General features: G+C 43.3%; 1 protein-coding gene across 3 annotated transcripts in view; it reads right to left on the reverse strand.

The window, feature by feature from the left end:
• The window catches only part of cfap70 (cilia and flagella associated protein 70), an 83,783-nt gene that overhangs the window by 14,339 nt on the left and 41,932 nt on the right, over window positions 1-27,512 (reverse strand). For all 3 annotated transcript variants that reach the window (XM_041206626.1, XM_041206624.1, XM_041206625.1), the window contains 7 exons: window positions 26,476-26,670; window positions 14,764-14,895; window positions 11,799-11,924; window positions 9,332-9,465; window positions 8,679-8,794; window positions 4,514-4,684; window positions 3,403-3,552 (listed from right to left, as the gene is read on the reverse strand). In XM_041206626.1, coding sequence (XP_041062560.1) covers window positions 3,403-3,552; window positions 4,514-4,684; window positions 8,679-8,794; window positions 9,332-9,465; window positions 11,799-11,924; window positions 14,764-14,895; window positions 26,476-26,670 — 1,024 coding nt within the window. The remainder of the gene's footprint in view (window positions 1-3,402; window positions 3,553-4,513; window positions 4,685-8,678; window positions 8,795-9,331; window positions 9,466-11,798; window positions 11,925-14,763; window positions 14,896-26,475; window positions 26,671-27,512) is intronic.

Here is a 27,512-nt window from a genome sequence, read left to right on the forward strand (position 1 = left end):
GGTAGGCATTGTTTGATTAATAACTGCGAGCACATATAGGGCCCTTAGGGGCTATCAGTTAGTTTAACTGTTTTTTTTCGATCAATTAATTTGTTAAATTTGTTTTACTGGTACTCAAGAGTATAAAAAGGGACATGCCTTCTGCAATGGGTGGGCACCATGGGGGCTAGAGTACTTCATTAGCCCCAAAATCGCATTTTGATTTAGTTAACTAAGTCTTCTTCGGAGTTTTGGTTCTATTACAGTGCATCTTTAAGGGGCTATCACTTTAATTTGATTTGTTAAATTGCCCATTTGTTTATTGTAGTGCTCAAAAGAGTATAAAGAGAGTCAGCTGGGTGGGTGGTTAGGAGGTAGGGATCTGTAATTCTGCATCCTGTGAATAAACCAGCACTCAATGAATAGATCAGTTTCTTGTTTCATACTTCACCATCTGGCTTGGATCCATTTAACAGATATTTGCTTCTCCACCACTTCAGCCACATCTTCCAAAAGTTTGATCAGGTTCTACAAGCATGATCTCCCTCTTACAAATCCATGCTGAATGACCTATCCGATACAAATCCAGGCTGCAGTGTTTACTCAGAGGAAAGGTGGGCAATAATCTGTTACATCAGATTTCTAACTCTACTACACTGGCCCTTGCTTTTCAGGGAAAGCCTAAACTCGCATTACTGAGGTTGTGCCTGTGTCTGGAATTAGGCAGACACAGCACAAAAACTATTTTCCACGGCGTTTTACTGCTCAGGCCAGGAGCCAGGTGGCTGGAGTTTGGTTGTTTTCTTGATAGCATTAATTCGCAGGTTTTCAGGTGCTAAAATGTACTTTAACAGGAAGACCACATGAAGATTGCTGACTCCCTCCTGATGTCCACAGGGAAAACATCCTCCTCGAAAAAGACCACTGGGTGACAGCAAACAAGGCAATCCCATTGACAGAGGACCTCAAAAATACCCATGCACTTGTTTGAAATCCCACGGTGCCTCCTTAAACACACCCCACACCCTACAAACTGACGACGACCCCACCTCTCGATGGCGCATCTCCCGGTTGACTGCAAACATCACCAATCACAACCTGGTAACTGACATGAGTCCATGGAAAATCTGAAAAACCCTTAATCATTTTGAGGACAGACCAAGGAAGATGTGGCCACTTGCTCCACAATTTAATCTCGAGGAACAGCTTGAATTATGATTGTGGCCATCCAAGTCAGACCATCACCCATATACTGAAATAAAAACAGAAAATGCTGGAAATACTCAGCAGGTTATGGCAGCATCTGTGGAGAGAGAAACAGAGGTAATGATTCAGGTCTGTGACCTTTCACCAGAACTGGGAAAAATTAGAGATGTAATAGATTTTGAGCAATTGGGGTGGACGGGACAAGGACAAAAGAAGGTCTGTAATAGGGTGAAAGACAGAAGAGTTAGTCTTCCAGAGCCAAAGAGAATGGTGATGTAGCAAGAAGAGAAACAAAAGATGTTCCTAGAGCAGATGTGCTGTTGACTGAAAGCAAAAAAACCAAAACAAGCAAAGAAGAGGAAACAAAATGGAGCACAGATTATAGTCTGAAACTGATGTTGAGTTTGGAAGGCTGCAAAGTGCCTAACCAAAAGATGAAATGCAGTTCCTCAAGCTATGTTGTGCTTCACTGGAACAGTAGTGGGCCGAGGACAGAGATGCCAGTGTGAGAGCGAGGTGGAGAATTAAAATGACAAGTCACTGGAAGCTCAGGGTGATGCTTGTGGACTCAATGGAGGCGTTCTGCAAAGCGGTCACCCAATCTGCGTTTGGTCTCACCAGTGTAGAAAATGTATTCTTTCTTGGGAAATGGCAAGATCAGCATTTGTTGCATTGCTATTTGCCCTTGAAATGAGTAGTTTGCGAGGCCATTCCAGAGGACATTTAAGAGTCAACCACATTGCTGTGGATCTGGAGTCAGGTGTAGGCCAGAACATCTAAGGATGGCAGATTTCCCTCCCTAAAGGAGATTAGTGAACCAGAAGGGTTTTTACAACAATTGTTGATAGTTTCATGATCACTATTACTGAGACTAGCTTTATATTCCAGATTTATTAACGGATTTCAAATTCCACCAGCTGCCATGGAGAGAGAGCATTAGCCTGGGACCTCTGGATTGCTAGTTCAGTGACATTACCATTACACCACCATCTCCAGAAAGAGGAAACTGCATTTTGAGCAATGAATACAGTAGACTAGATTGAAGGAAGTGCATATAAATCACTGCTGCACCGGAAAGAGTGTTTGGGGCTTTGGTCGGTGAGGAGAGAGGAGGTAAAAGGGTAGGTGTTACATCTCCTGCGTTTGCATGGAAAGGAACTGTGGAAAGGGAACAGGCCGTTGGAGGTGACTGAAGAGTGGACATGGTCAAGGGTCCTGTCGACCACGGTTGGGGGCAAGGGGATTCCTTGGTTAAGGTAAAAAAAAAGACATGAGAAGTGCTGTTGTGGAAGGTTGCATCATCAGAACGATGATTCGACATAGACGGAGGAACTGGGATAATGGAATGGAATCCTTACAGGGTATAGGCTAGGAGAAAGTATAATAGAGGCAGCTGTGGGAGTCATTGAGCTTATAATGAATATTAGTTGATAGCTTATCACCAGAAATGGATACAAGCAAGAAAGGAGAAAGTCGAAGATGGACTTGCCACCCTCAGCATCTCTTCCAAGTAATGTTCAATATGGAGGAGTATTGATTCATCAGCTGAGGGAGAAAGACAGGTGGTAATCGTCAGAAGGGTTCCTTGCTCATGTTTGTCCTGATGCCATGAGATTTCATGGGGTTCAGAATCAATGTAGAGGACCCCATGATCATTCACTCCCAGCTCCATGCCACTGATTGATCCTGACAGTGGGGCAGCACATATCTAATGTTAAATTTGGTTCAATGAGTATGTTGAAGTCAGGCTGTTGTTTGACTAGTCTGTGGCACAGCTCTCCTAATTTTGGCACAAGAACCTTGATGTCTGTGAGGAGGTCTTTGCAGAATAGACTGAGCTGGGTGTGCTTTTTTCATGTCCAGTACGTAGGTCAAATTGAGTGGTCCATCTTATTTTCTTAATTGTAATTTTTCTTGCAATTTTATACGACTGAGTGACTTGTTGAGGCCATTTCAAAGTGCAGCTAAAAGTCAACTGCATTGCTGGGGGTCTGGAGTCACATTTAGGCCAGACCAGGTAAGGGCAGCAGATTTCCTTCCCTAAGGACATTAGTAAACCAGATGGGGTTTTAACAGCAATCCAGTAACTTAATGAGTGTTAAAACAAGCTTTGAAAAGACTACAGTTCCTCTCCCCAAAAGGGTAAGACATAAAAGGTGACAAACATTATTGTGAAAAGGCAAGGAGGTTGACGAGAGAAATAAAATGTCAACTGACCTTTAATGGAAGATATCCTTTTTTTACTGATGAAATTAGATGCGACTTTCGGAACCATATCTGTAGTCGTTCCACCTGGGCTTGTAACAGACTGTGAGCTAGGGGTTTCTTGGACCGCAGGTTCAGTTTCATCTGTTGCAGCTGGCTGATCTTAAAGAGAAGTGAACAAGATTATGTTCATAAACTGCATAATAAGAACATAAGAAATAGGAGCAGCAGTAGGCCATTCATCCCCTTGAGCCTGCTCCACTTTCCTACCTATCCCTTATCCCTTGATTCCCTTAGTGCCCCAAAATCTATCAATCTCAATCTTGAATATACGCAATGACTGATCTTCCACAGCTTCCAGGGGATAGAGAATTCCAAAAATTCACAACCCTCTGAATAAAGAAATTTCTCCTCATCTCACCCTTGTAATCTAAAGACCTGGACTAATGATCCGGAGAAACGAGTTCAAATCCCATCACAGCAGCTGGGGGCTTTAAATTCAATGAATGAAATAAAATCGGAATAAAAAGCCATCAGTATTGGTAACCATGAAACTACTGGATTGTCATAAAAAAAACATCTAGTTTCACTAATGCCCATTGGGGAAGGAAATCTGAAACAAAAACAGAAAATGTTGGAAAAACTCAGCAGGTCTAACAGCATCTGTGGAGAGAAAAACAGAGTCCATATGACTCTTCTTCAGAGTCTCTCTGACTCTCCACAGATGCTGTTAGGCCTGCTGAGTTTTTCCAGCATTTCCTGTTTTTGTTTCAGATTTCCAGCATTCGCAGTGTTTTGCTTTTACCTTGGGGAAGGAAATAAGCCATTCTTACTGGTCTGGCTTATATGCAATTCCAGACCCACAACAATATGGGTGACTCTTAACTGCCCTTTGAATGGGCAAACCACTCAGTTCTCAAAGGAAATTCGGGATGGACAATAAATTGCTGATAACGTACACATCCCGTGAATCAATATAAAAAAAAGACGAAAAGCTATGGTAACATCTCTCTTTTCAGCAGCATAAAAAAAGTCCTAAATGGCCAAAGGGGAAGGGCTGCCCACAGACACTTGGAGGATATAATAAATTTCATGAAAAAGTGAAATATATATGCCTTTTCACCTTTTTTATCGTTCTCAGGTTCAGCTTCTGGAACCTCGGTTACCTTCGCCCGGTCAATGATCACTTCATCCAGAGACTTTTTCAGTGTCTCCGCTGCCGTTTGAAGCTTTCTTGCCTCGGCGAAGGCCATTTCGGACAGAATTGTACGATCTTGACTTTCATAGAACAGCCCTGAACACAATTATTCCATTAAAAACTAGAGGCAGATTAAGTTACATGTTAATAAAAAGTAAAAACATGCAGGTGATATCTAGATCTGATCAAATTCCCATCAGAATTAAATTCTGAAGTTTCCCTTTTCTGCCTGCAATATTAATTGAAAGAAAATATTTAGGTGAATAACTGCTTTTAAACAGATACTTCAAGTTAAGTCACTAGCTCAAGTATTTCCAAGCCGTAACTCCCATTCAAATCTACTTGTTCCCATTGAATATGCATTGGCACCTTTTAGCTAGGCTGGCAAAGGGGCTGCTTTGTAAACCTAGCTGCCTCATTGATTGATTTTGCATATCCTTGGCAGGACTGGTGAGGCCCAGCATTTTCACAAACTGTGCTCTCAGAGAGTACATGGTGAGACTGGCAGGGCTTGCAATTAAAAGACAAACAATGACTGAAATGTTGCAGATCTTGCTTAAGAAGGACACTTTACCTCTGCACTTGCCACCACCCACCTGCAATTTGAAGGTATAGAAGGGTGATTTCATCTGCAGTGTTACAAGGAGAGGCCTAACTGAGACACCAACATAGGGGAAATAGACAAATCACATGTCGCACACACAAATTTAACCTCATGTACCTCTCAAAGGCAACTTTGTGAACACTATGGCAGTGTGTAATTAGGCATAAGAGGATGTTAAATGTTACTTACATAAGTAAATATATATATGTAAATGTGTGCAATTGAGAACAATGTTCAAACTAATCGTATTAGTTGACATCCCAATTTGAACAGTTCTTCAAAATTCATGTTTGTTGCGTACACACATGATGAATGAGTACGTATGAGTTGTGTATCATTGTGTGCATATGAGTGAATGTGATATTTAACTGAGCACCTTATGAACAAACTGAATTATATCTAGCTTCAGCAATTCTGTGCGGCACATACTGAAAGAGGGGTAAACTAACAGACTGGTTAGTCACAAACTATCTTATGAAGCACATAAAAAAAGAAGGGTAAGTGTTCTAAATGTAACTATTTTCTTGCTATACATTGAAAGCACAGGGAGATGTAGCAAGAAATTGACCAGACATCCTTTATTCAAAATTCGGTATTAACTGTAGTGTAATTACACAAGGAAGAATCTTTTTGCTATGCAAACTAAATCACATCAGTACATAGGAAATAGTAGCAGGAGTAGGCCATTTGGTCCCTAATAAGAAATCATATGGAAAAAGATGGGGTTGTCATTTTCAGCTATTCCTCATTTTGAGGATGATATCTACTCAGGATAGCAAGTTTCTGCCACGGGTCTTCACGTGACTGAACGGGTCGATTTTTGACCCACAGTTCTTTGGGCACATTGGGCAGGACGTCCCAAGAGGTAGTGGGATCTGGAGTGCAGGATTTGCTTCCTTTTCTTTCGTTCTCTGCCATCGCTCTACCTCATCGTTAAGGTGTTTGGACTCAAGGTGCGATGTAGCACGATGAACAATTGGTTGCAGCTCCTCCCAGTCAGTAACGTCAATGCTGCCATGCTTCGAGGAGAGCTTCAGAGTTCCTTTAAAGCATTTTCTTTGTCCTCCCCTGGAAAGCTGGCCATCTGAGAGTTGAGAAAACAGGGCCTGATGGGGATTGAGGCTTTTTGGCCATCCATTTCGGCGAAGCTGATTTTGCAGGAATTTTGCCTGAATGCTTGTGGAGCTGGCTTTTTCAAGAAGGCCACTAAGAATTTGTTCAATGTTCCTCCCATTGAATGCAGAGGCTGCAGCAGAGGTATTTTTTTCTTTATTTTATCATGGGACATGGACGTCACTGGCAATGCCAACATTTGTTCCTCATCCCGCATTGCCTTTTGAACTGAGTGGCTTGCTAGGCCATTTCAGAGGGAAATCAAGAATCAACCACACTGCTGTGGATCTGGAGTCACATGTAGGCCAGAATGGGTAAGGATAGCAGACTTCCTTCCCTAAAGGGCATTACTGAGCCAGATGGGTTTTTACAACAATCTAATAGTTTTATTGTCGCCATTATTAAGACTAGCTTTATATTCCAGTTTTAATAATTGAATTTTAAATTCCACCTTTGAACCCATGTCCCCAGAGTGTTAGTTGTGCCTCTGGATTCTGATGTACCACAATGCCATCTCCCATCTCTCCACACCCATTACTGATGGAACTACTCTAGCGCTGTTATATGTGTCACTGATACACAGGCCAGGTCTTACGGCAGTACAGGAGTGCGGTGACAATTACTCTGTACATTCGGACTTTTGTTGACTTGTGGAGGTCTTTGTTATCAAACACTCACAGCTGTCGTTTGAGGAAGGCTGAGCTGGTGCAGCTGATCTGGTGTTGGATCGCCTCGTCAAAGCTAGCCTTTTGAGAGAAGTGGCTGCCAAAGTTTGGGAAGTGCTCAATATATTTCAGAGTCTCTACTTCAACATAAATAGGAGGGGAATAGCTGACCAGCTGTGGATTGATGTAGGAGTTTTGTTTTGGCAATATTCAAGGACAGACCAAGTCTCTTGTATGAAGAATTGAAACGATCAAGAGTGGCTTGCAAATATGTTGCAGAGTGGTCAATGATACTGCAGTCATCTGCAAACTGTAGATCATGTATGTCCATGGTGGTCAGTTTAGTTTTGGCATGGAGGCGACTGAGGTTAAAGAGTTTTCCATCTAAGTGGTATTTAATACTCACACCAGAGGGCAGTTGATCTTTGATGAAATGAATAGACAGTCAGGTAGATTGTAAATAGTATGGGGGCTATTACACAGCCTTAGTTGACTCCAGTCCAGATTTTGAAGGCATGTGTTTCAGATCTCCCACTCAAGACAATTGCAGTATATCATCGTGAAGCAGCTGCAGGATTGTGATAAAGTTTCCTGGCATCCAAATCTTTGGAGCATAATCCACAGAGCCTCATGATTTATTGAGTCAAATGCTTTGGTCCGGTTTATGAATGTAATGAAGAGTTCCTTTTGTAGTTCTTGACATTTTTCTTGTATTTGACCATGTCAGAGATTCCTCTAGAAGGTCTAAAGCCACATTGGCCAGCATATTGAGGTCGGCGCGTGGTGGGGGGGGTGCTGCTTGCAGACACATAAAATGACGCGGGATGACGTTGGGCGGAACTCCCTATGTCACCAACCTCATTTCAATTTTCAGGTTGGCGGGCGTGCAGCCGAATCAACTGTGCGCTCGCCAACCTGTCAACGGCCAAGTGATACCATTAAAAAGTAATTGAGCTAGTTAATGGACCTGCCTGTCCAACCTTAAGATACTGACTGGTAATCAAGGCTAATGGTCTGGGACATGGGTTCAAATCCCACCAAGGCAGCTGGGGGAATTTGAATTCAATTAATAAATCTGGAATATAAAACTAGTCTCAGTGATGGTGGCCATGACAGATATCATTGATTGTTGTAAAGACCCATCTAGTTCACTAATGTCCTTTAGTGCCATCCTTACCTAGTCTGGCCTACATGTGACTCAAGACCTACGACAATGTGGTTGTCTCTTAACTGCCCGCAGTTCAAGGGCAATTAGGGATGGGCAACAAATGCTGGCCTTGCTAGCGATGGCCACATCCAATGAAAGAACAAAGAAAAAAAAGTGGCAGATGGCAATCTCCAGTAGAATCCATGGGTGAATCACCATTGACAGGAAAGCTGCAACAAGCAATCAAATGGACAAAAACAACAAAGTCTGTGGCCCCGATGGTCTTCCAGCTGAGATCTTCAGAGCTGGTGGACTTACGCTCCATGCATTATCCTGTGGATTTGAGGGGATTCCTGACTTCAGCACTGCGACAATTTTAACTGTCTTCAAGAAGGGACCATCAAGGTACTTCCCTCTTGTCCACAGGAGGGTAAATCCTGACACGCATTCTCCTGAATGGGTTGTAATAATGCTCGGAATCAAATGGTTTCTCATGCTAGTTTTTGCATGTTACTACTTTAAGAGACATGATAATGAATTGGAATGTGAATTGAGTCTTACCCTGGATCGTCCAAGCTAACACGCTACTCGGTTCAAAGCTCCTGGCACTCTCAAAGAAATTGTCAGCATCTTCATAGTGTTCATTCATGCATGCCAGGATACCACAGAGAATAAGGCTAGAAAAAAAATCACCAGATTCAGTCAAACAAAGAAATCATAATAAATGCTGTGTAGTCTATTCAAACATAGTATCAACTTTACTAATCACATTCTGTGTGTGTTTTGAATCAAGGCTACCATCAAGTCAAGTGACAGTGTACATTCATCCGATGTGCAGATCTCTGTACTGGTGCTTGGAAAGGTTTGAGTGACTGACATAGCATCTTTGGGAGAGTGAGTCCCTCAACCCTTCCCACCAACCACATCTGCACAAATGCAGAGCTTAAATAGTCAAAAGCAGCAGCAATAATTGCACTGGAGGTTCACCTGTCTAATTGAAGTGAGCTTCGGCAATCAAAATGGTTCAGACCTCCCAATGACATCGTTGAGCAGGCTGTGCAATCGCTCCACCCACCATCCATCTTATATATGCTCCAAACCAAAATCAAGGCCCGAAGTCAAAAGTGAAGCTACCTTTTTAGCATAGCTATACTAATTAGGCTGTCTAAAAAACTGTTAGTAAGCATGGCATGGTTAACATGTGTGATTCTGACCTGTATACATGCTCCTGGTTTACAGCAACAGCCTCACGGAAGCACTCCTCTGCTTTGGCATGGTCATTTAACAGGAGGTGGAAAGTACCATAGTCAAACCAGTGTTCAGCAATGCTCCTATCACGTGCTAATCTCTGTAAGAGAAAATGTATTTTGATAATTGTGAGTTAAGTCCGTGACCCATTCCCAGTGTGAAATAGTTGATCATCTTCAGCATCCTACTCCTGAAGACAATGAAGGGAAATGAACCTTGTGCCTGTCTTCCAAGCGGAAAATGGAGCAGGGGTCCAATTTCAGGGGCTACCTCCCATGCCCAACCAGCATCAGAAACACATCCAGTGCTATTTTGATTCAGATGCTCTGATGTCCATCTATAACAGACATTAGATACCTTGAATATGCTAGTGAGGAGCCAAATGCCTGTTTTATGAACCTTTTGTAAAATTGAAAACAAAAAGCTAGGTCTTCACTTATTCCTCTAATTGCACTGGGAGCAGATCAGAGGCAGACTGCCCCCATTAAAAACCTAGAATGACTGTTTCCAACACCTATTTAGGTGAACTCTGTCTAAGGACACAGGTCAATGATGAGAAGAAAGGTCTTTATTTTTGACTTTTTGAATAAAAATGGTCTTGCTGCTTCAAAATTGTCAGTGGTGGAGGCATACTGCATCACCCATCTTTTCACAATGTGGCTTATTTGGAGACAAATAGACAGAACTAAGTAAAAAAAAGTCTGTTTGATATCTACTGAAGTTATTTACCTGACCATCTCCCCACAAGCCAATAATAATTCTTTCTCTGTCACAGAGCAAAAACATACCCTACCTGACCACACAACCATTGTGAGAATGGATGTTTAACAAATATTTTGGGGAATATTGTGGTATTCTGTAAAAAAGGCTGAAGTGTGTGTGTGTGTGTTGCGTGAGATTTAATTAAGCTGGGCAAGAGTTTGATTGGAGTCAGGTTGTCTGGGGGTTTGGAAACATAAAAAGGAAAAAGGTGTTTAGTTTGAGGTACAAGTAAGCATGTTAGATCTAACATTTGCATTTTTAAATAAGTTGAAAAGTTGTTTGAATTCCAAAGGGGAGTTAGAGGTGGAAAGGAAAATGTTTGCAGCTTGCAGGAATCTATAGGTAAATAGTAGTGGGGATATTATACTTTTATTGACCCAAAAGGAAAGACAAGATGGAAACAAGATGAAAGATCTTATATTTGGAAGGGTTTGAGTTTCAAAGGGGTGTGAGAACAATGGGATTGAGTTGAAAGAGTAAAAAGGTATATTGGAGTTACTGTGCATAGCTGGTTTTTAGCTATTGAGCTGGAGAGCTGTTGAGCTGGATAGTTGTTAAGCTGGAGATAGCTGGAACTGTTTGAGCTATTGAGAAGTCTTGGGCTACAGTAAGCAGTTTTATTCTGAAGTGGATTCCACAGCAGAGTGGAAGAGGGTAAAGGTTATGTGGTACACCTTTATTGAAGCTACAGCAGTTTACCTTGTATAATATTACTGAACTTTTCATATTTAAACATCCAATAAGGGAGTGTTGCCTGGAAAGTGCTTAATTGTGGGTGTGACAAAGTAGAATATTTTTGGGGGAACATTTTGTAAGACTAACCTTAATTGTGTAATTGCATTCTTGTGTGCTTAAGTTTAATAAAACTTTTACTTATAAATTTTAAAAAACCAAAAGTGGTATTGGACCTCTTACTGCTGAGATTGGTACGTCTTCTTCTTGTCATCAGAATAAAAAAAGAAAGGTTGTGGCCTGTAAGCCAAGTTTCCCTCTGGGATTTGGCTTACGCAGCAATTAACACCGGCTGTGGTCATAACATCATTCAGTCCCAAATTTGAATATAAAGATGAGCTTTATACTAAAGTCAAGCCAGCACCTTCCTCCTGTTCCTACACCATCATTCTTCAGACTCACATTTCCTTTTCCTATTATTCTTTCTACTGTGTGTCACAGCCATATCGCCCTTTTACCAATTTTCTCCAACGCAGACCACAGGGGATTTCCAGACTTTTGCTTAGGATGCTGCAGCTATTACAGCCAAGGCACAGCAACACAGACTCATCCACAGTGGACACCACCTATAAATAAACGTGAAGGCCACTGACATACAAATCACAGGTTCGAGCAGGCAGGAAGCAGTACACAGGAAATTTCTGCTCCCATTACCTTTATAATTAAAAAGACTTACTGGGTATTTTTATTTTACCAACTGCTTTATAGTTGCTGCTGCCTTTACCATCTTGGCAGCACCAGGATGTCCTCTTGGTTGCTTTTCCATACCCCGTAGTGCCCTCATATGCACCTAGTATGGGCCTGCAGAATGAAAATTAGGCTCAGCAGGGGAACTGGACACTGAGGATGTGATCATAACAAAACGGTTCTCAAGCACCATGGAAGGATATTCACCCTATAGATTCCCTGGATTATCAGCTTATCTGCACAATTTCTCACCTCTTGGTAGTATTTATTTGCTAGTTCAAAGTCCTTGTTCATTTCAGCTTCTTTAGCAAAGTGTTTTAACTGTGCAGAGCCAAGAACTGATTCTGGAATAGGATCTGGAGGGTCCACATGCAACATCTAGATGAAGAAAAGGACAATGATTTAGACCCAAATCAGAAAATATTCAAAATTCTACTCAAAGTGTAGGTAAAATGGTAATAAGAATTTAAAGATCACAGCTTCCACCAATCTCACATGCCACGAATGAAATGGCTGCATGGTTTCTGAATTGTACATGCACTGTTAACAACAATATATTCGCTTCTGCAATTTTTTACTGAAACTAAGGCAGAATGACTAATGCATTAATTATGGGTAAGATAAAGTGAAGCAAGATGGGCAAAGTTGATTCACCCAAAAAAGTGTATACTTTTCAAAGCCCCTAAAATCAGGATAAACTTCTAAAGCAAACCATTCAGGAAACAGAAATATCACATCTTAAATAGCTTACTTTACTCAGCTGTGTAGTAATGTATTTCTGCAGAGGCATATGTAATGAAGGATAGTTGTGACTGCCTAAAAGGATGCTAATTTTAGACAGCAGAATAAGTCCTGATAAGAATGAGCCCCCTATGGTTGCACATGTTCAGCAATCTGTTCAGTGGGTTAAGGGTCATAAAGTGACCAACGAAATACAGCTCAGTGACCCGAGGGTCACAAGCCAAAAGTTGATGAGTTAAGTAAACTGTAAAAGTCACAATTGTGACCATAAATGGGCAACAAAATGACTATAAAGAGGGGAAAATTGTCTTGCTATCTATCAACAGGAGACAACATCCAAGTGTCCCCAAGTGTCAGCTGTTTAAATACAGCTTGTATTAGAATTGGTCTAATTAGGTTTGCATAGAACTTTGAGAAATAAAATATGTTGAACTGGCACCCAATTAGAACCAAAACTTATCATGCACAGATATAATACAATAAAAAATGATGAGTGGCTGTAAAATTCCACTGGTATTGCAGCAATAAGTGACAATGAGGGTTATGTCATTTAATTAATTAAGTACTGTGGAGTTCAACTACTGTTTTGTGACAGCTCCACTATGCTTACTTTGAACTAGTCCCTTCTCACCCTTGAAGCTGTTGTCACCTCACTTCTCAACTCACCTTCACTGAGAAGAGCAATATTTGTGCATTTCACTGCACTCTTCTTCTCTGACAATTTTTAAAGTGCCATGCTTGCCATTCACAAGTTTTAGTGCAGGTTTTAGTTAATATCGCTGACTGTTCATCATAAACATTTCCTTATAACCAACAACCATTCATTCTTAGCAGAAATTTTTGCAGTCATCCATTCCCTCAGTGTAGTTCATGTTAATGTGAGCCATTAGAGTGAACACATAAACCAGAGGATGGAAAATAATTTAATATTCAGGGCATAGAGTGTTCAGTAAGCCCAGAGAAGACAGAATAAAATTTGATGTCATCATATATGTCATGGATGGTGAATAAACTTGATTCCAAGGGAGCAGGTAAACTAAAGAGATTAGTCAAGCAAAATACTGTGGTTGCTGCAAATCTTAAATGAAAACAAAAATGTTGGAAATTCTCAGCCAATCAGGCAGCATCTCTGGAGAGAGAAACAGAGTTTGCTAGCCAGATTTTTGCCATGGAGGCAGGAATTCAGCACGCCCATCTCCATGGAAACAAACCCTGCATGCATGATTTTCACTCTGGGAGCATGGAGGGGGTTGATGTGGGCAAGGCCTGGCTGTGATCGAGCTGGGCCTGCCACCTCTGGATGCCCCCTAGCCCTCACCCCTCACACCCACACCACCTCATACTCTCATGCCACCTCCATAGCCACTCAGCCAGTATCCATTATGGACAGACCTCAGGAGCCATGTGGAAATGAAAATAAACTAAGCTTTTAACAGTCTAAGGCAGCTCACCCATACACACTTGATAATGAAAAAATTCTCATTCATGAAACTCATTTGAAGATTTTAAATCCCCTCAAGTGATCAATCTGTTATAAAAACAAACAAACTCCTATTTGGTAACCACACCAAATACAGCTAATCCTTCAATAGCCTCTTAAAACCGTCATTCAAAATATGAACTTAGTCCCTCTGCTGAGATAATTGGTTTGGAGCTTTTGAACTTCAGTCAGGCATTCATAATGGGCTCAGCCTTTGGGAAATGTCAACAATGGAATCTATTTAAACTGCAGCAGCAGATGGTAATGGTTTTTTTCTAAACTACACCAGATTACCTGTCAGACAATGCACTCTAACAGCACTTGTTTGTTTTTCTTTATTCTAACTTATTCACTAGAAAAATAATGAGGGTCAATTGGGAAATTGGAAAATTTTATTCTGACTGCAAGTAAAATTTTAAAAATACATCTAGATTAATTGCAATTTATTTCTTCAAAGAGGTATTTTTGCATATAAAACACAAAACAGGATTATAAAACATTAGTAACTGTACACAGTTACTAATATGTTTAATAACTTACTAACTCTTAATAACATTCTAACTCTTTCTATTTATCTCCCGCTCACAAACCCTTCCATTCGCCAGCCCTTCTGCTTGCCAAACTCTCAACAGTTGTCAGCTGTACTGATTGTTGCTATCAAGGTTGTGAAAAACACAAAAGCTTGTCCACTCAACTTATGTCTTTGCAGTGTTAAGTGAAGAGACAGGATCATTGCACTGGCAACTTTTACTTCATATAGAAGTTTGATGGCTGTCTCTGTGGAGTTAGTTTGCAAATTCTTGCTAAAAGAGTGGACTGCCACAGGTTTTTGATTGACTTTGAATCATCACCACCATTATTTCTTCAAACTGTGCTTTGAGGTTGGACTGGACTACTTACTGATATATGGTTAAGTTTAGTGAGCTCATCAAATGTGTTAAAAGGTAAAATAAAAATAACAGGTACATAGCTTTTCCCACTTCAGCTGTTCTTTACCTTATGCAGGCAACAGTGCATCTGATCCACCAAGTAAATATATAATTCATTAAGGAATGTCTGAAGCTGTTCTCTATTCTCAAAGGCCACCGTCTGCAAGTACTTCTCTCGCACAATTTTCACAACCGCATGCTGGAGTAGGAAATTAAAAGTTAGGATTTTACAAGACATTATCTCCATAAAAATGTTTAATTAATACATAGGCCAGGATTTTGCAGTCGTAATGATGGTAAACTGTCAGCGTTCACCCTCATTACAGCAATGAAGCTGACAGCAACTTATGATGTCCATACATGCACAGTAAACACAGAAAGCCAAAGTTGGCTGTCAATGATACCCTGCTCCTCTACAGTAATGCTTTTGAAGTCCCCACAATTAAAATCTTTAGAAATTTAGAAGTCTTTAGAAGTGATCTTTCACTTTTTTAACTCTCTAAAAATTAACACATCTTTGAATGTGATGGAACCAGATTTTTAATGCCTTACCGAGTCTTAATTGCTATTCAATAATCCCTCTGACCCTGAAAAGCTAGTTATATGTTTGTAGAATGTCAAACTTCTCCATTAAGCTAAAAATTCCATGTCTTTAGTTTTTGTTTTAGTTTTCTATCTTAATTCCATGTCCAATCTTCAATTCGCTCTCGGTAAAATGATTAAAAGGTGAAGGATAACCAATGCATTTTCTTCCTGCTTTACTGTCTGTGAGAATCCTTCAATGGGATTGTTGCTGGAAGCTAGAGATCCCCTCCAGTTACACCAGAATCAAATATACATCAGAAAAAATGAAATTCTTGCCAGAGATCACAAGATCTTTGTGAGCAGCTTTCTTCAAGGTCAGCATTAAGCACCAACACTTTGCCACTGACAGAAAAATGAAAAAATAATTCTAATTTCAACTGTCAGACTGCAAACGATTTGGGAAAATATAATTGTTCCCATTATTTTCCACTATGTGCCTTTGGCTAGAAAATGGAATGTTCCGTTTCACTGAAGTGACTTCAAGAGTGTATCGGTGCTGGAGGGAGTCACCGTTTAAGATAGTGGATGGGGTGCCGATCAAACGAGCTGATTTGTCTTGGATGGTGTTGAGCTTCTTGAGTGTTGTTGGAGCTGTATTCATCCATACAAGTGGTGGGTATTCCATTACACTCCTAACTTGTGCCTTGTAGATGGTGGTCAGGCTTTGGGGGGGTCAGGAGATGAGTGTGCACCATCTACAAAATACACTGTAGCAACTCACAAAGACTCCTTCGACAGCACCTTCCAAGTCCACGATATTTACCACCTAGCAGAATAAAGGCAACAGGCACATGGGAAAACCAGGATCTGCAAGTTCGCCTCCAAGTCACTCACTATCCTGACTTGGAACTATATTGCCATTCCTTCACTGTTGCTGACTGAAAATCCTGGAACTCCCTCTGTAATACTTCTATCTATACCACATGGACTGCAGCAGCTCAAGAAGGTGACTCATTACCACCTCTTCAAGGGGAGTTAGGGATTTGTAATAAATACTGCCCATACTGCTTTTATCCCATGAAAAGATTAAGAGCCTACCATTTTATTCTTAGTCCCATTAGATTGGGCATAGTGTGCACAAACCTGAGTCAAAGTTAAACTTTAGCATTGACTTTAATATCAATGAGGCAGTCATACCTAGCAAAGGAAAATAATTGTGATTGTTAGAGGTTAATCATCTCAGTTCCAGGACATCACCGCAGGGTAGTGTCCTGGGCCCAACAATCTTCAGCTGCTTTATCACTGACCTCCTGTCCCTCTTAAGGTCAGAAGTGGGGATGCTCGCTGATGATTGCACAAAGTTCAGCACCATTCACGACTCCTTGGATAGTGAAGTAGTCCATGCCCAAATGACCGGGGCAATATTCAGGCTTGGGCTGACAGGTGGCTAACATTCACATCACACTAGGCAATGACCATCTCCAATAAGAATGAATCCAACCATCTCCTCTTGACATTCAATGGCATTACCATCACTGAATCTCCCACTATCAACATCCTGGGGGTTAGCTTTGACCAGAAACTGAACTAGACCTGCTATATAAATACTGTGGCTACAAGAGCAGGTCAGAGGCTGGGAATTCTGCAGCGAGTAACTCACTTTCTGACTCCTTAAAGCCTGTCCACCATCTACAAGGCACAAGTCAAGAGTGTGATGGAGCAATTTTTATTTGTTTGGATGGATGCAGCTCCAACAACACTGTGTGTACCATCTACAAAACGCACTGCAGCAACTAACCAAGGCACCTTCGACAGTACCTTCCAAACAAGCGACTCCTATGACCTAGAAGGACAAGGGCAGCAGATGCATGGGAACACCATCACCTGCAAATTCCCCTCCTCGTCACACACTGTCCTGACTTAGAACTATATCACCATTCCTTCACTGTCATTCAGTCAAAATCCTGGCACTCCCTTCCTAACATTACTGCAGGTGTACCAGTGCCATGGTCTGGCAGGCTTAAAAGTAAATAAATCTCCAGGCCCGGACAAAATGTATGCCAGGCTGTTGAGTGAGGCAAGGGAGGAGATAGCAGGGGCGCTGGCAATAATTTTCAATACCTCTCTGGCCACAGGAGAGGTGCCACAGGACTGGAGGACAGCCAAAGTGGCACCGTTATTCAAGGAGGGAGGAAGGGATAAACCAGGGAACTACAGGCCAGTCAGTCTAACCTCAGTGGTGGGTAAACTATTAACAGCAATTCTGAGGGACCGAATTAATCTACACATGGAGAGACAGAGGTTAATTAAGGACAGTCAGCATGATTTTGTTAATAGGAGGTCATGTCTGACCTATTTGATTGAATTTTTCGAAAAGGTGACCAGGTGTGTAGATGAGGGCAGTACATTTGACATAGTCTACTTGGACTTCAGCAAGGCTTTTGATAAGGTCCCGCATGGGAGACTAATAACAAAGGTTAGACCCCATGGGATCCAAGGCAATTTGGCAAATTGGATCCAGAATTGGCTGAGTGGCAGGAAGCAGGAGGTGATGATCGAGGGATGATTTTGTGACCGGATGCCTGAGTTCAGTGGGATTCCACTGGGATCGGTGTTGGGACCCTTGCTGTTTGTAGTATATATAAACGATTTAGACTTGAACGTAGGAGGGTTGATCAGTAAGTTCGCGGATGACACGAAAATTGGTGGGGTGGTAAATAGTGAGGAGGATAGCCTTAGATTACAGGAGGATATAGACGGGCTGGTCAGATGGGCTGATCAGTGGCAAATGGAATTTCACAGAATCACAGTGCAGAAGAGGCCCTTCGGACCATCGAGTCTGCACCAACACGTGAGAAACACTTATCCTACCTACCTAATCCCATTTGCCAGCACTTGGCCCATAGCCTTGAATGTTATGACGTGCCAAGTGCTCATCCAGATACTTTTTAAAGGATTTGAAGCAACCCGCCTCCACTACCCTCCCAGGTAGCGCATTTAATCCGGATAAGTGTGAGGTGATGCACTTGGGCAGGACAAACAAGGCATGGGAATACACGATGAATGGCAGGACCCTGGGAAGAACCAAGAATCAGAGGGACCTTGGTGTGCATGTCCACTGGTCCCTTAAGATAGCGGGACAGGTAGATAAGGTGGTTAAGAAAAGAAGGCATATGGGATACTTGCCTTTATTAGCTGAGACATAGAATATAAGAGCAGGGAGGTTATGCTGGAACTGTATAAAATGCTGGTTAGGCCACAGCTAAAGTATTGCATGCAGTTCTGGAATCTACATTATTGGAAGGATGTGATTGCATCAAAGAGAGTGCAGAGGAGATTTACCAGGATGTTGTCTGGGCTGGAGAGTTTTAGTTATGAGGAGAGATTGGATAGACTGGGGTTATTTTCACTGGAGCAGAGGAGATTGAGGGGGAACATGATTGAGGTGTATAAAATTATGAGGGGCAAAGATAGGGTAGACTGGAAGCAACTTTTCCCCTTGGTGGAGGAACCAATAACCGGGGGCATAGATTTAAGCTAAGGGGCAGGAGGTTTAGAGGGGATATGAGGAAGAACTTTTTCACCCAGAGGGTGCTGGGAATCTGGAACTCACTGCCTGAAAGTTTGGTAGAGGCAGAAACCCTCATTGCATTTGACCAGTATTTGGATGTCCACTTGCGATGCCATAGTGTACAAGGCTATGGGCCTAGTGATGGAAAATGGGATTAGAATAGTTAGGTACTTGTTTGACTGGCACAGACTCAATGGGCCGAAGGGCCTTTTCCTGTGCTGTAGACTTCTATGACTATCACCTCTATGACTATGACATGGACTGCAGCACTTCAAGAAGGCAGCTCACTGCCCCCTTCTCAAGGGCAATTAGGGATGGGAAATAAATGCTGGCCCAGCCAGTGATGCCTAAACCCATGAATGAATAAATAACAGAAAAACACATTGGCCAGGATATTCCACAAAAAAAAAGATATTCCGTCATGGTGGGCAGGAATGGAAAATCTCGCAAAAATCCGTTTTACGTCATTGTAAAACCAGGTTGAAATCGTCTACTCCTACCGCCAAAGGCGGGTCGTGGTCTCCGCTCCTGAACATCGGGAACATCATTTTCTGCATGTATTTATAACCCCAGCTTGCTGGAATCATACCCCCACGCTTGATCATGTCACCACATTAGCGTGCAATCATGCCAATGTGTTTCACAACGGTACATAAGCGAATTGCACCTGGCAACCTGCACTTCATTCCTCAATTCGAGGACCATTTGCCTACCTTGTTCCGGGCAACGCTCATGGTATTCTGTGCCAGGCTTTGCTGGCAGCACCACATCGGTTTCAGGGGGACTAACACGAAAGTCTCAAACCACCAGAGCAGCGGTGAGGCAGGGGTGTTTTTTCAACGGCTGCAGGGCGAGAGCTTAATTGGCAAAGTGGGTATGTGGCCTGTATGAGGATGCCTGTGCCTGGCCTGAAAGCAGCACATCCAGGCACATGACCAAAGCAATCTCATAGCAGTTGCTCATGATTAGTGAGGGGAAGCACCTTGATACACACCCTGCATTGTAGATCGTTTCCATGGCGAGTAGTTCGGCCATAAACCCACAATTGCTCACAAGTCATTGACAGAAAGATCAGTATTGCAGATGAGTCCTGACTCTCGTCTGTTCCTCAGGGATACTGCAGAGAGGAGGCCACCAGGAATGTGAAGGCTGGATTCACTGCTGCCTGCATAATTGCAAACAGGCATGAGAGAAGGAGGAGATTGCGACAGAGGAGGCTGGCTCACCAAAGGGAGGAGCAAAACCCTCAAGACCAAGGCCCAGCAGGGCCCTCTTTGGACACAGAGGATGTGGAGAGCAGAAACGTAGTGCATAGGCACCTCGCTAGAGCCTGGTTATACAGACATCGCCTGTCTTATCTGAAGATGACCGAGAACCAGTGTCGCCGACAGCTCTGCACGTCCAAGGATTGATAACTCACTTGCCACATTCTCAACGAATTGGCGCCATGTGGGCTTGGAGGACACCCATTGCCAGTGGCTGTAAAAGTAATAGCTGCACTCAACTCCTAAGCCAGTGGCTCCTTCCAAGGCTTGATGAGGAACCTCTGTGGGATCTCTCAGGCATCTACACGCAAATGCATACATGAGGTCACAGATGTCCTTTTAGCAAGGCCCACAATTACATCAACTTCGACAGAGATCAAGCATGCAGGACGCCAGAGCATTGGCCTTCGCAGAGATTTCCAGGTTCCCACAGATGCAGGGTGCCATCGACTGCACTCATGTGGCTATCAAAGCTACCTGGCAGAAGGCACTACAATAATTAAACATGAAAGGCTTCCACTCACTCAATGTACAGCTGGTATGCTACCATAACAAACAAATCCTGCAGGTTTACACCAGATATCCAAGAAGAGCCCCAACTCATATCTTGATTAGACTGCAGATCCCAGAGATCTTAGAGGCACCACACAGGATCCAGTGCTAGTTCCTCGGGGACAAAGGGTACCCGCAAAGAACATGGTTGATGTTGCCAGTGTGGCAGCCTCAGGCTCCTGCAGAGAGAAGGTACAATGAGGCTCACTCTGCTACCTGGACATTAGTTGAGCACACCATAAAGATACTAAAGGTGCAATTCTGGTGCCTGGACAGACCTGGTGAAGCACTCCCATACACTCCCCAGAGGGTGTTGCAGATCATTGTGGTTTGCTGCACGCTACACAACCTGACACCGCAAAGAGGGGTGACTTGGAGGAGCTGCATATCCCCTCCAATGAGGAGGACCTCAAAAGGGGATGACAGCAATGAGTTCGAGGAAGCCAATGCTGCAAATGAAGAAGCCATAGCACAGGCAGACGAGGCAGGCACGTGCAGGAGGGCCTCATAGCCACAAGATTCCAGGAGGAGTATGACGAGATGGAGTGAGCATCCTCTTGGACAAATGGCCTACACAATAGGCCAACATGAACAGGAGCCCTGCAACTCCTATCTTTTCAACTATGCACTTCAAAGTAAGAGTCAATAGTTTCACCTCAGGCTCTTCTTAGTGTGATCCTTTGAAGGTTGATGAAGCCTTGGGAGCATGCTTCCTTGCGAGATGAGGCACTGTCCGGAGGGAGGGTGTGGTGCCATCAAAGGTCCAAAGATGCTGACCCTTCAAGTATCTCTGCAGCATCTCAGTCACAACGGCAGCCTAGATGATGCAGGAGCTGAACCACTATTATGAGTGAGCTCGTAGGCAGTTCATTTAGACTACGCTCCTTGAGGTAATCCATTTCAACGATGCGATTATGCATTGAGTAACATCGATGGTGCAACTGATGGGTGGGACTTGTGCCAAGGCAGCTGTGGAGGTTCAGCAGGTCTTGGTCCATGTACAGAAGAGTCAATCCTCCATGTAACCTCCTTCTCAATCCCACTGATATCTGGCACTCTCAATCAGGGATGGTGACCAATATTTTTTTTCTCACCCAACTATGGATGTGGACTACCTGAGGATGACAACATTCAAACACATGCCAGCCGTTAACATGCCTCCCCTTTAACGCAGACATTGTGCCCTCATGGGCATCGCTAGCCCTGGTGAATTGAAAAATCTCTGACACCATGAAGCCCTCAGGGTCATGCGTAGTTTCCAATATCGAGCACACTTAAGCTTCAGTACACTATCACTCATACCCCATTTCTTCCATCAACATTGTCTGAAAGTACAACTGGTGGTTCCTGATCATGCTCAATGGATCCATGGTTCACCACATATGACCACTTGGAATTAGCATTTGTGACCACACTAACTGCAAATTGCTGTTCTCTGTGATGACCTTGGTGGGCATCCTCTGAAAGACCAAGACCTGGAGGGCCCTGGCCTGTTTCAGGTGTCCTGCTGTGGGGCAGGCCCATGAAGCTGGAGCTGATACTGTCAGAGGAAGTGGGGATTTGGATTGGTGGGACACTCCTTGAGTCAACTGAGTGGATGGCCCTGGGATGTTCAGCTGCTGGTCCTCCTCCCTATGGGTGCCCGAGGGACTGTGGCTGATTCTTTGAGGAGAAGGGGAAGCTGGAGTGAGTTCAAGCTGCCCCACACCCCTCTCGCATTGACACTGCTGGAGGCCAGCCATGGCTTCAGCGATGGAGATCATCCCACGCAGCAGTGCAGGACTGATGCCCATGACCAAGGTCTCTTTGGCGATTGCCATCCTGCCATGGTTGATATTGGTGCGTTGGCATGACAATGCAATCACCTCGGACTGAAGTCGAATAGACTCCTCCATCATCCCTTGCAATCTGAGGAGTGAGCTGACATCCCTTCCTGATGTTCCTGTGCTTGTCGCTGCAGCTCCATCAAATGATTGAGGACCGAGTCTAGAGACTCATCATCTGACTCGGACTCAGCAGAACTGTGGCCTCCAGCAGTCCTCCGAGTGTTGTTGACTTCTGATGTCTCTACCTCTGCCTGCTGTGGATCAGATTGTGATCCCAAGCCTGCTCTAGATCTCGGTACCACCTAGGTGTGTGTCTCTGCACTGATGGACAGTGTAGGTGAGTGCTGTGATGGGGCTTCTAAGGTGCCAACCTCAGGGTCCTCATCCAAGGTGGTTTTGGGGCTGGAGATGGTGTCCTGGTTGCCCAAGGGTGTCGGGCGTGTGGCAGATGTGCCTAGGAGAGAAAGTGGAGATTATTAGTGCAGGCAGCCAAGTAACATACAGAGCAGTGCATTCACAGAGTTGTTGATAGAGGGATGATCTGGTGCAGGATCCTCATGTGGGTGCTTACCGACATCCTCACTATTGCCGCAGGAATAGTCAACATAGTCCCCGGCCAGCGCGATGGCTCTGTTTTCGAAGTCGCTGAGAACGTTGAGTTCTATTACACAATCCCTGGTCTGGGACCTCTCCCTTTTATTGGTGCACCCACTGGTGCCTAATGCCCAATGGCCGATCCTGTCCTGCATAAAGACCAATGGAGAGGGTGTGAGCAACACACATGGCGGGGTAGATGATATGGATGGTTGGTGTTTGTAGTAGTTTGTAGAACCATGGACGGAATGAGGATGAGATCAGCAGAGAGAATGAGGCCATATGGAAATGTGAGGGTACATGAGAGTGAGTTTTTTTTTATTAGCTGGCTAAGCCAGCAGTTATTGGCCATCCCTAATTGCCCTTGTTCAGATGGCATTTTTAAGAGTCAACCATATTGCTGTGGGTCTGGAATCACAGGAAGGCCAGACCAGGTGAAGAACATTAGTGAACTAAATGGGTTTTTCCAACAATCGGCAATGGTTTCATGGTCGTCATCAGACTTTTGTTTTGGATTCTAATTTCACCATCTGCCGTAGTGGGATCCGAACCCGGTACCCAGAGCATTGCCCTGGGTCTCTGGAATACTAGTCAGTGATAATACCATTATACCATCGCCTCCCCACATGGTGATGTTTATTGAGCTGGCAGTGATTGAGATCCCTGTGGATGCGTGATGGTCTCGTGAGTGTGTGAGTTGAGAGTGATTAGAAGGTTGACTTACTTTGGCGAAATGGATGAGATCATTCAACCTCTTTCTGCAATGGATGGCCAACATTTTCTGGGCAGCATTTGCACTGACCACCGCTGCCAGGATTGGTGACGCTGCTGCCCCAAAGCAGGGGTAGGGGACATCGTGGCATCCAGCAGGTACTCAACTGAGGCATCACTAAACTGGGAGCAGCGTTCTTCTTCGGATTTGGGGTCATTTATGCAACGGAGCTGCCCTGGTCTGCAAGCATTGAGAACAGTGCGCACTGTGGCCAATTAGATATGGTGCCTGGAGTGAAGAAGCAGTGAGGTCACATCAGGGTGGGCGAACCAGAAGCTGCCCACCAGCGATCAAGCGGATTTCATATGGATACATAATTTTTGAGGCGGGACCTGGACGATATTGCGTGAAAACCCGCCATTGCAGCCAGAGGGACAAGCGCTGATTTCCACGCCTGCTACCGCACTTAGAGCAATTTAGGGACAATTCCGCCTATTGTCTTACCCACTACTTGCCACCCACTACTACTCAAAGCACACTGGCATTAACATCCTCCTTGCCTGTTGTCCCACTGCCCAATGCTACTTGGTCCTCTCTCCAGGCCAGCAAAGTGCAAAGTGCACAATGGATAGCCAGCATTCACTGGCTGCTAACACTCAACAAAATGGCCCTGGCATTCCCAATGAATTATGAGATACACCTGGAGCAAAATATTATGAAAATGAAGCAGCCTTATTTGATTGACCCACACCGTTGGCCTCAGAGATGGTAGTGGTGGTGACTGGGGAACTAGGGTCATTTACATTTTGACCCAAATTTCAGACTCAACAACATTCAGACTCAACAACAACAAACAGGAGGTTGTTACACAAGATGTAGGGCTCATGGGATTTGGGAGGGTAATATATTAGCAGGGATTGATTAATGGACAGAAAACAGAGATGAGGAATAAACATGTCATTTTTACGTAGGCAGGCTGTAACTCGCAGGGCATTGGAAGGATCAGTACTTGAGACTCAGCTATTTTCAATCTGTATGGACGTAGAAGAGGGAACTGTCTAATGTATCCATTTTTGCTGACAGTGTAAAGTTAGGTAAGTAAGTTGTGAGCAGGATGCCAAGAGATTGCAAAGGGAGTGGGCAAGAACATGGCAGATGGAATATAATGTGGGGAATTGTAAAGTTATCCACTGTATATGGAATTCTAGAAAAACAGACAGCATTCTTTAAACGCTGAGAGGCTAGGAAATGTTGGTATTCAGAGGGACCTGGTTGTCATTGCACACAAGTCACAGACAGTTAACATAAGAACATAAGATTATCACTGTAACATGCAGGTACAACAAGCAATTAGGAAATAAATGGTATATTCACCTTTATTACAAAAGGGATTGGAGTATAAAAATGAAGCTGTCTTACTGCAAGTGTAGGGGGACAATGGATCAGCATTCACATTGCGCCTCCCTAGCCTCCACCCCGTCAGTACCCAGGTACCCCTGAGGAAGCTAATGATCCTACCAGAATTCCAAGAGAAAATTAAAGAACTCCAAAAGAACCCTCATGCAGAAACCCAGGTCCCCAGAGCCGCCAGTCTCAACATTGAGCAGCCCTCTGGCTTTATGGTAATATGGCATGCTCTCCGAATCTATGTTGAGGGACTATCAGCTGCCAAGCGAAACTTCATTGGATGTCTTGCCACCCAACACTCCATTGACACCTTTTGCCTACAAGAGACCCATTTTGGAACTGAAGAAGCAGGTCGTTATTACATCAAAGGCTTTGACGTACTGTGCTACTCCCCTCTAAATACGGTTGTGCCACTTATGTCCGATCCAACATTGCTGATGCAACCGCCCTGCTATCAATCATGTTCTGCGATACAATTCGGGTCAGCAGTCTACATATTGCAAAGCTTCCAAGTGCCCGCTAGGAACAGCAAATTCTGCCAATACTGCCCCATCTAGCTACCTACGTGGGAGATTTCAACAGCCACCACACTGACTGGGGTTACTCAGTACCAGACACTGATGGTGAACAGCCCAAAAGTGGGCCTCCATAAATGTCCTCAGCCTGATAAATGACCCCAAGCAATGAGGAATGTTCTATTCAGCCAGATGTGGCTGGAATTACTCACCTGACCTGTGCTGGGTCAGTTCCATTAATAGTCACCCCAACCAGCACAGTGCCTATTCCTGGATGACATCCCACATAATCAACAACACAGGCCATCACTCATTTGCATTGGCCTTCGTCTTCCAGTCATCAACAATGTAAAGGTGATGTGATCGAACTTCCGTAAAGCAGATTGGCCAAAATACAGCAAGACCTTGGATTGCATCATTGCAACTATACCTATTCATAATTTACTTGTAGCTAAATGGCTGCAGCATCCATTAAGGAATAGCATGACTAGAGGCTGTGGCTGAAGAACAAAAATATATATATTTTTTAACCTCCAATCTCGCCTAATACATATAATCAATGGGAAAAGTAGCCCTTCAATTTTTAACTCCCCATCTGTCACATTGGCAATGCCTGACTCCAGGAACGTATCAGCATTCTTGTCAACCAGTCCCTTTAAGGTGTTAATCGGGAGAAATCCATCAGATGATGCATTCCCATTATAAATACATATCTGGATGAATGGAGTATGTACTAAATATAGCTGCCAAAGCTCAATTTTCAGCAACATCACATTCTAATACTTAAAATTAGATACACAATCAGTTTTTACCTTAAGCTGTTCCTTGAAGGCAAAGTATTTTCCTGAGGCGTTGAGCTCAAATATAAGTTTATGTTTGCGCTCTTCCTGATCCTGTAATTCCTGCGAGAGTTTTCCTTCAGCTAGTTTCTGTCCAAACATCTCCTGATATTCGTCCATGATGATTTTAGCCACATTGATTATCTGGTTGTGGTAGTCTGCAACAGCCTGTGACATTCAGAAATCAGCCATGTAATAAACACTTAGTAGAATAAAGCTTACCCTATTTTCGGAATAAAATGCCATGTCTCTAAACACATAAGGAACTCCTTCAGATTGACTATTTGGACCTACTTGTCATTGAATAAGTTTCAGTAATGACTGAGCCTTGCTATAATTAACAAAAAAATTCTAAAAGGTTTCACAATTGCTCTGTAATCCTTGATAAGAGGTATGAGAAAAGCAATCACAGGGAATGCTTCACAGAATCATAGAGTCTTTCTGTACAGGAGGAGGAGGTTGTTTGAGCCTGTGCCTGCTCTTTAAAAAGGCTGTCCAATTTTGTACCCCAGCCAGCATTTCCCCATTAACTCTGCAAATTAGTCATCTTCCAGTACATGTCCAATTCAGCTTCTGTCTTTCATTACCTTCTCAGCTTTCTTAATGCACTTAGTTGTCCAGGCTAAAATAAAATTCAAGTACTGACAAACATTTTATAAGTTAAATTACTGGAGGTTTAATTCTGAAGAAGAGTCATATTGGACTTGAAACATTAACTCCGTTTTTCTCTCCACAGATGCTGCCAGACCTGCTGAAATTTTCCAGCATTTTCTGTTTTTATTTCAGGTTTCCAGCATCCGCAGTATTTTGCTTTAACTTCAAGGAATGGTGTGTGAAGAAAGAAGCGGCTTACATAAAAGTACCATGTGGATGGGTCAAAATCCATTAAAAACTATATTCTTGCACGCACACCATGTTGGAACACTAAACAGATGTCCTGAACTAGAGCAACATGGGAGGAAAAATCTAAACAACATTTTTTGGAATTTAGTTACAAGGCTAGATTGGCA

This window comes from Carcharodon carcharias, chromosome 15 (assembly GCF_017639515.1).
Source record: "Carcharodon carcharias isolate sCarCar2 chromosome 15, sCarCar2.pri, whole genome shotgun sequence".
Lineage (NCBI taxonomy): Eukaryota > Metazoa > Chordata > Chondrichthyes > Lamniformes > Lamnidae > Carcharodon > Carcharodon carcharias.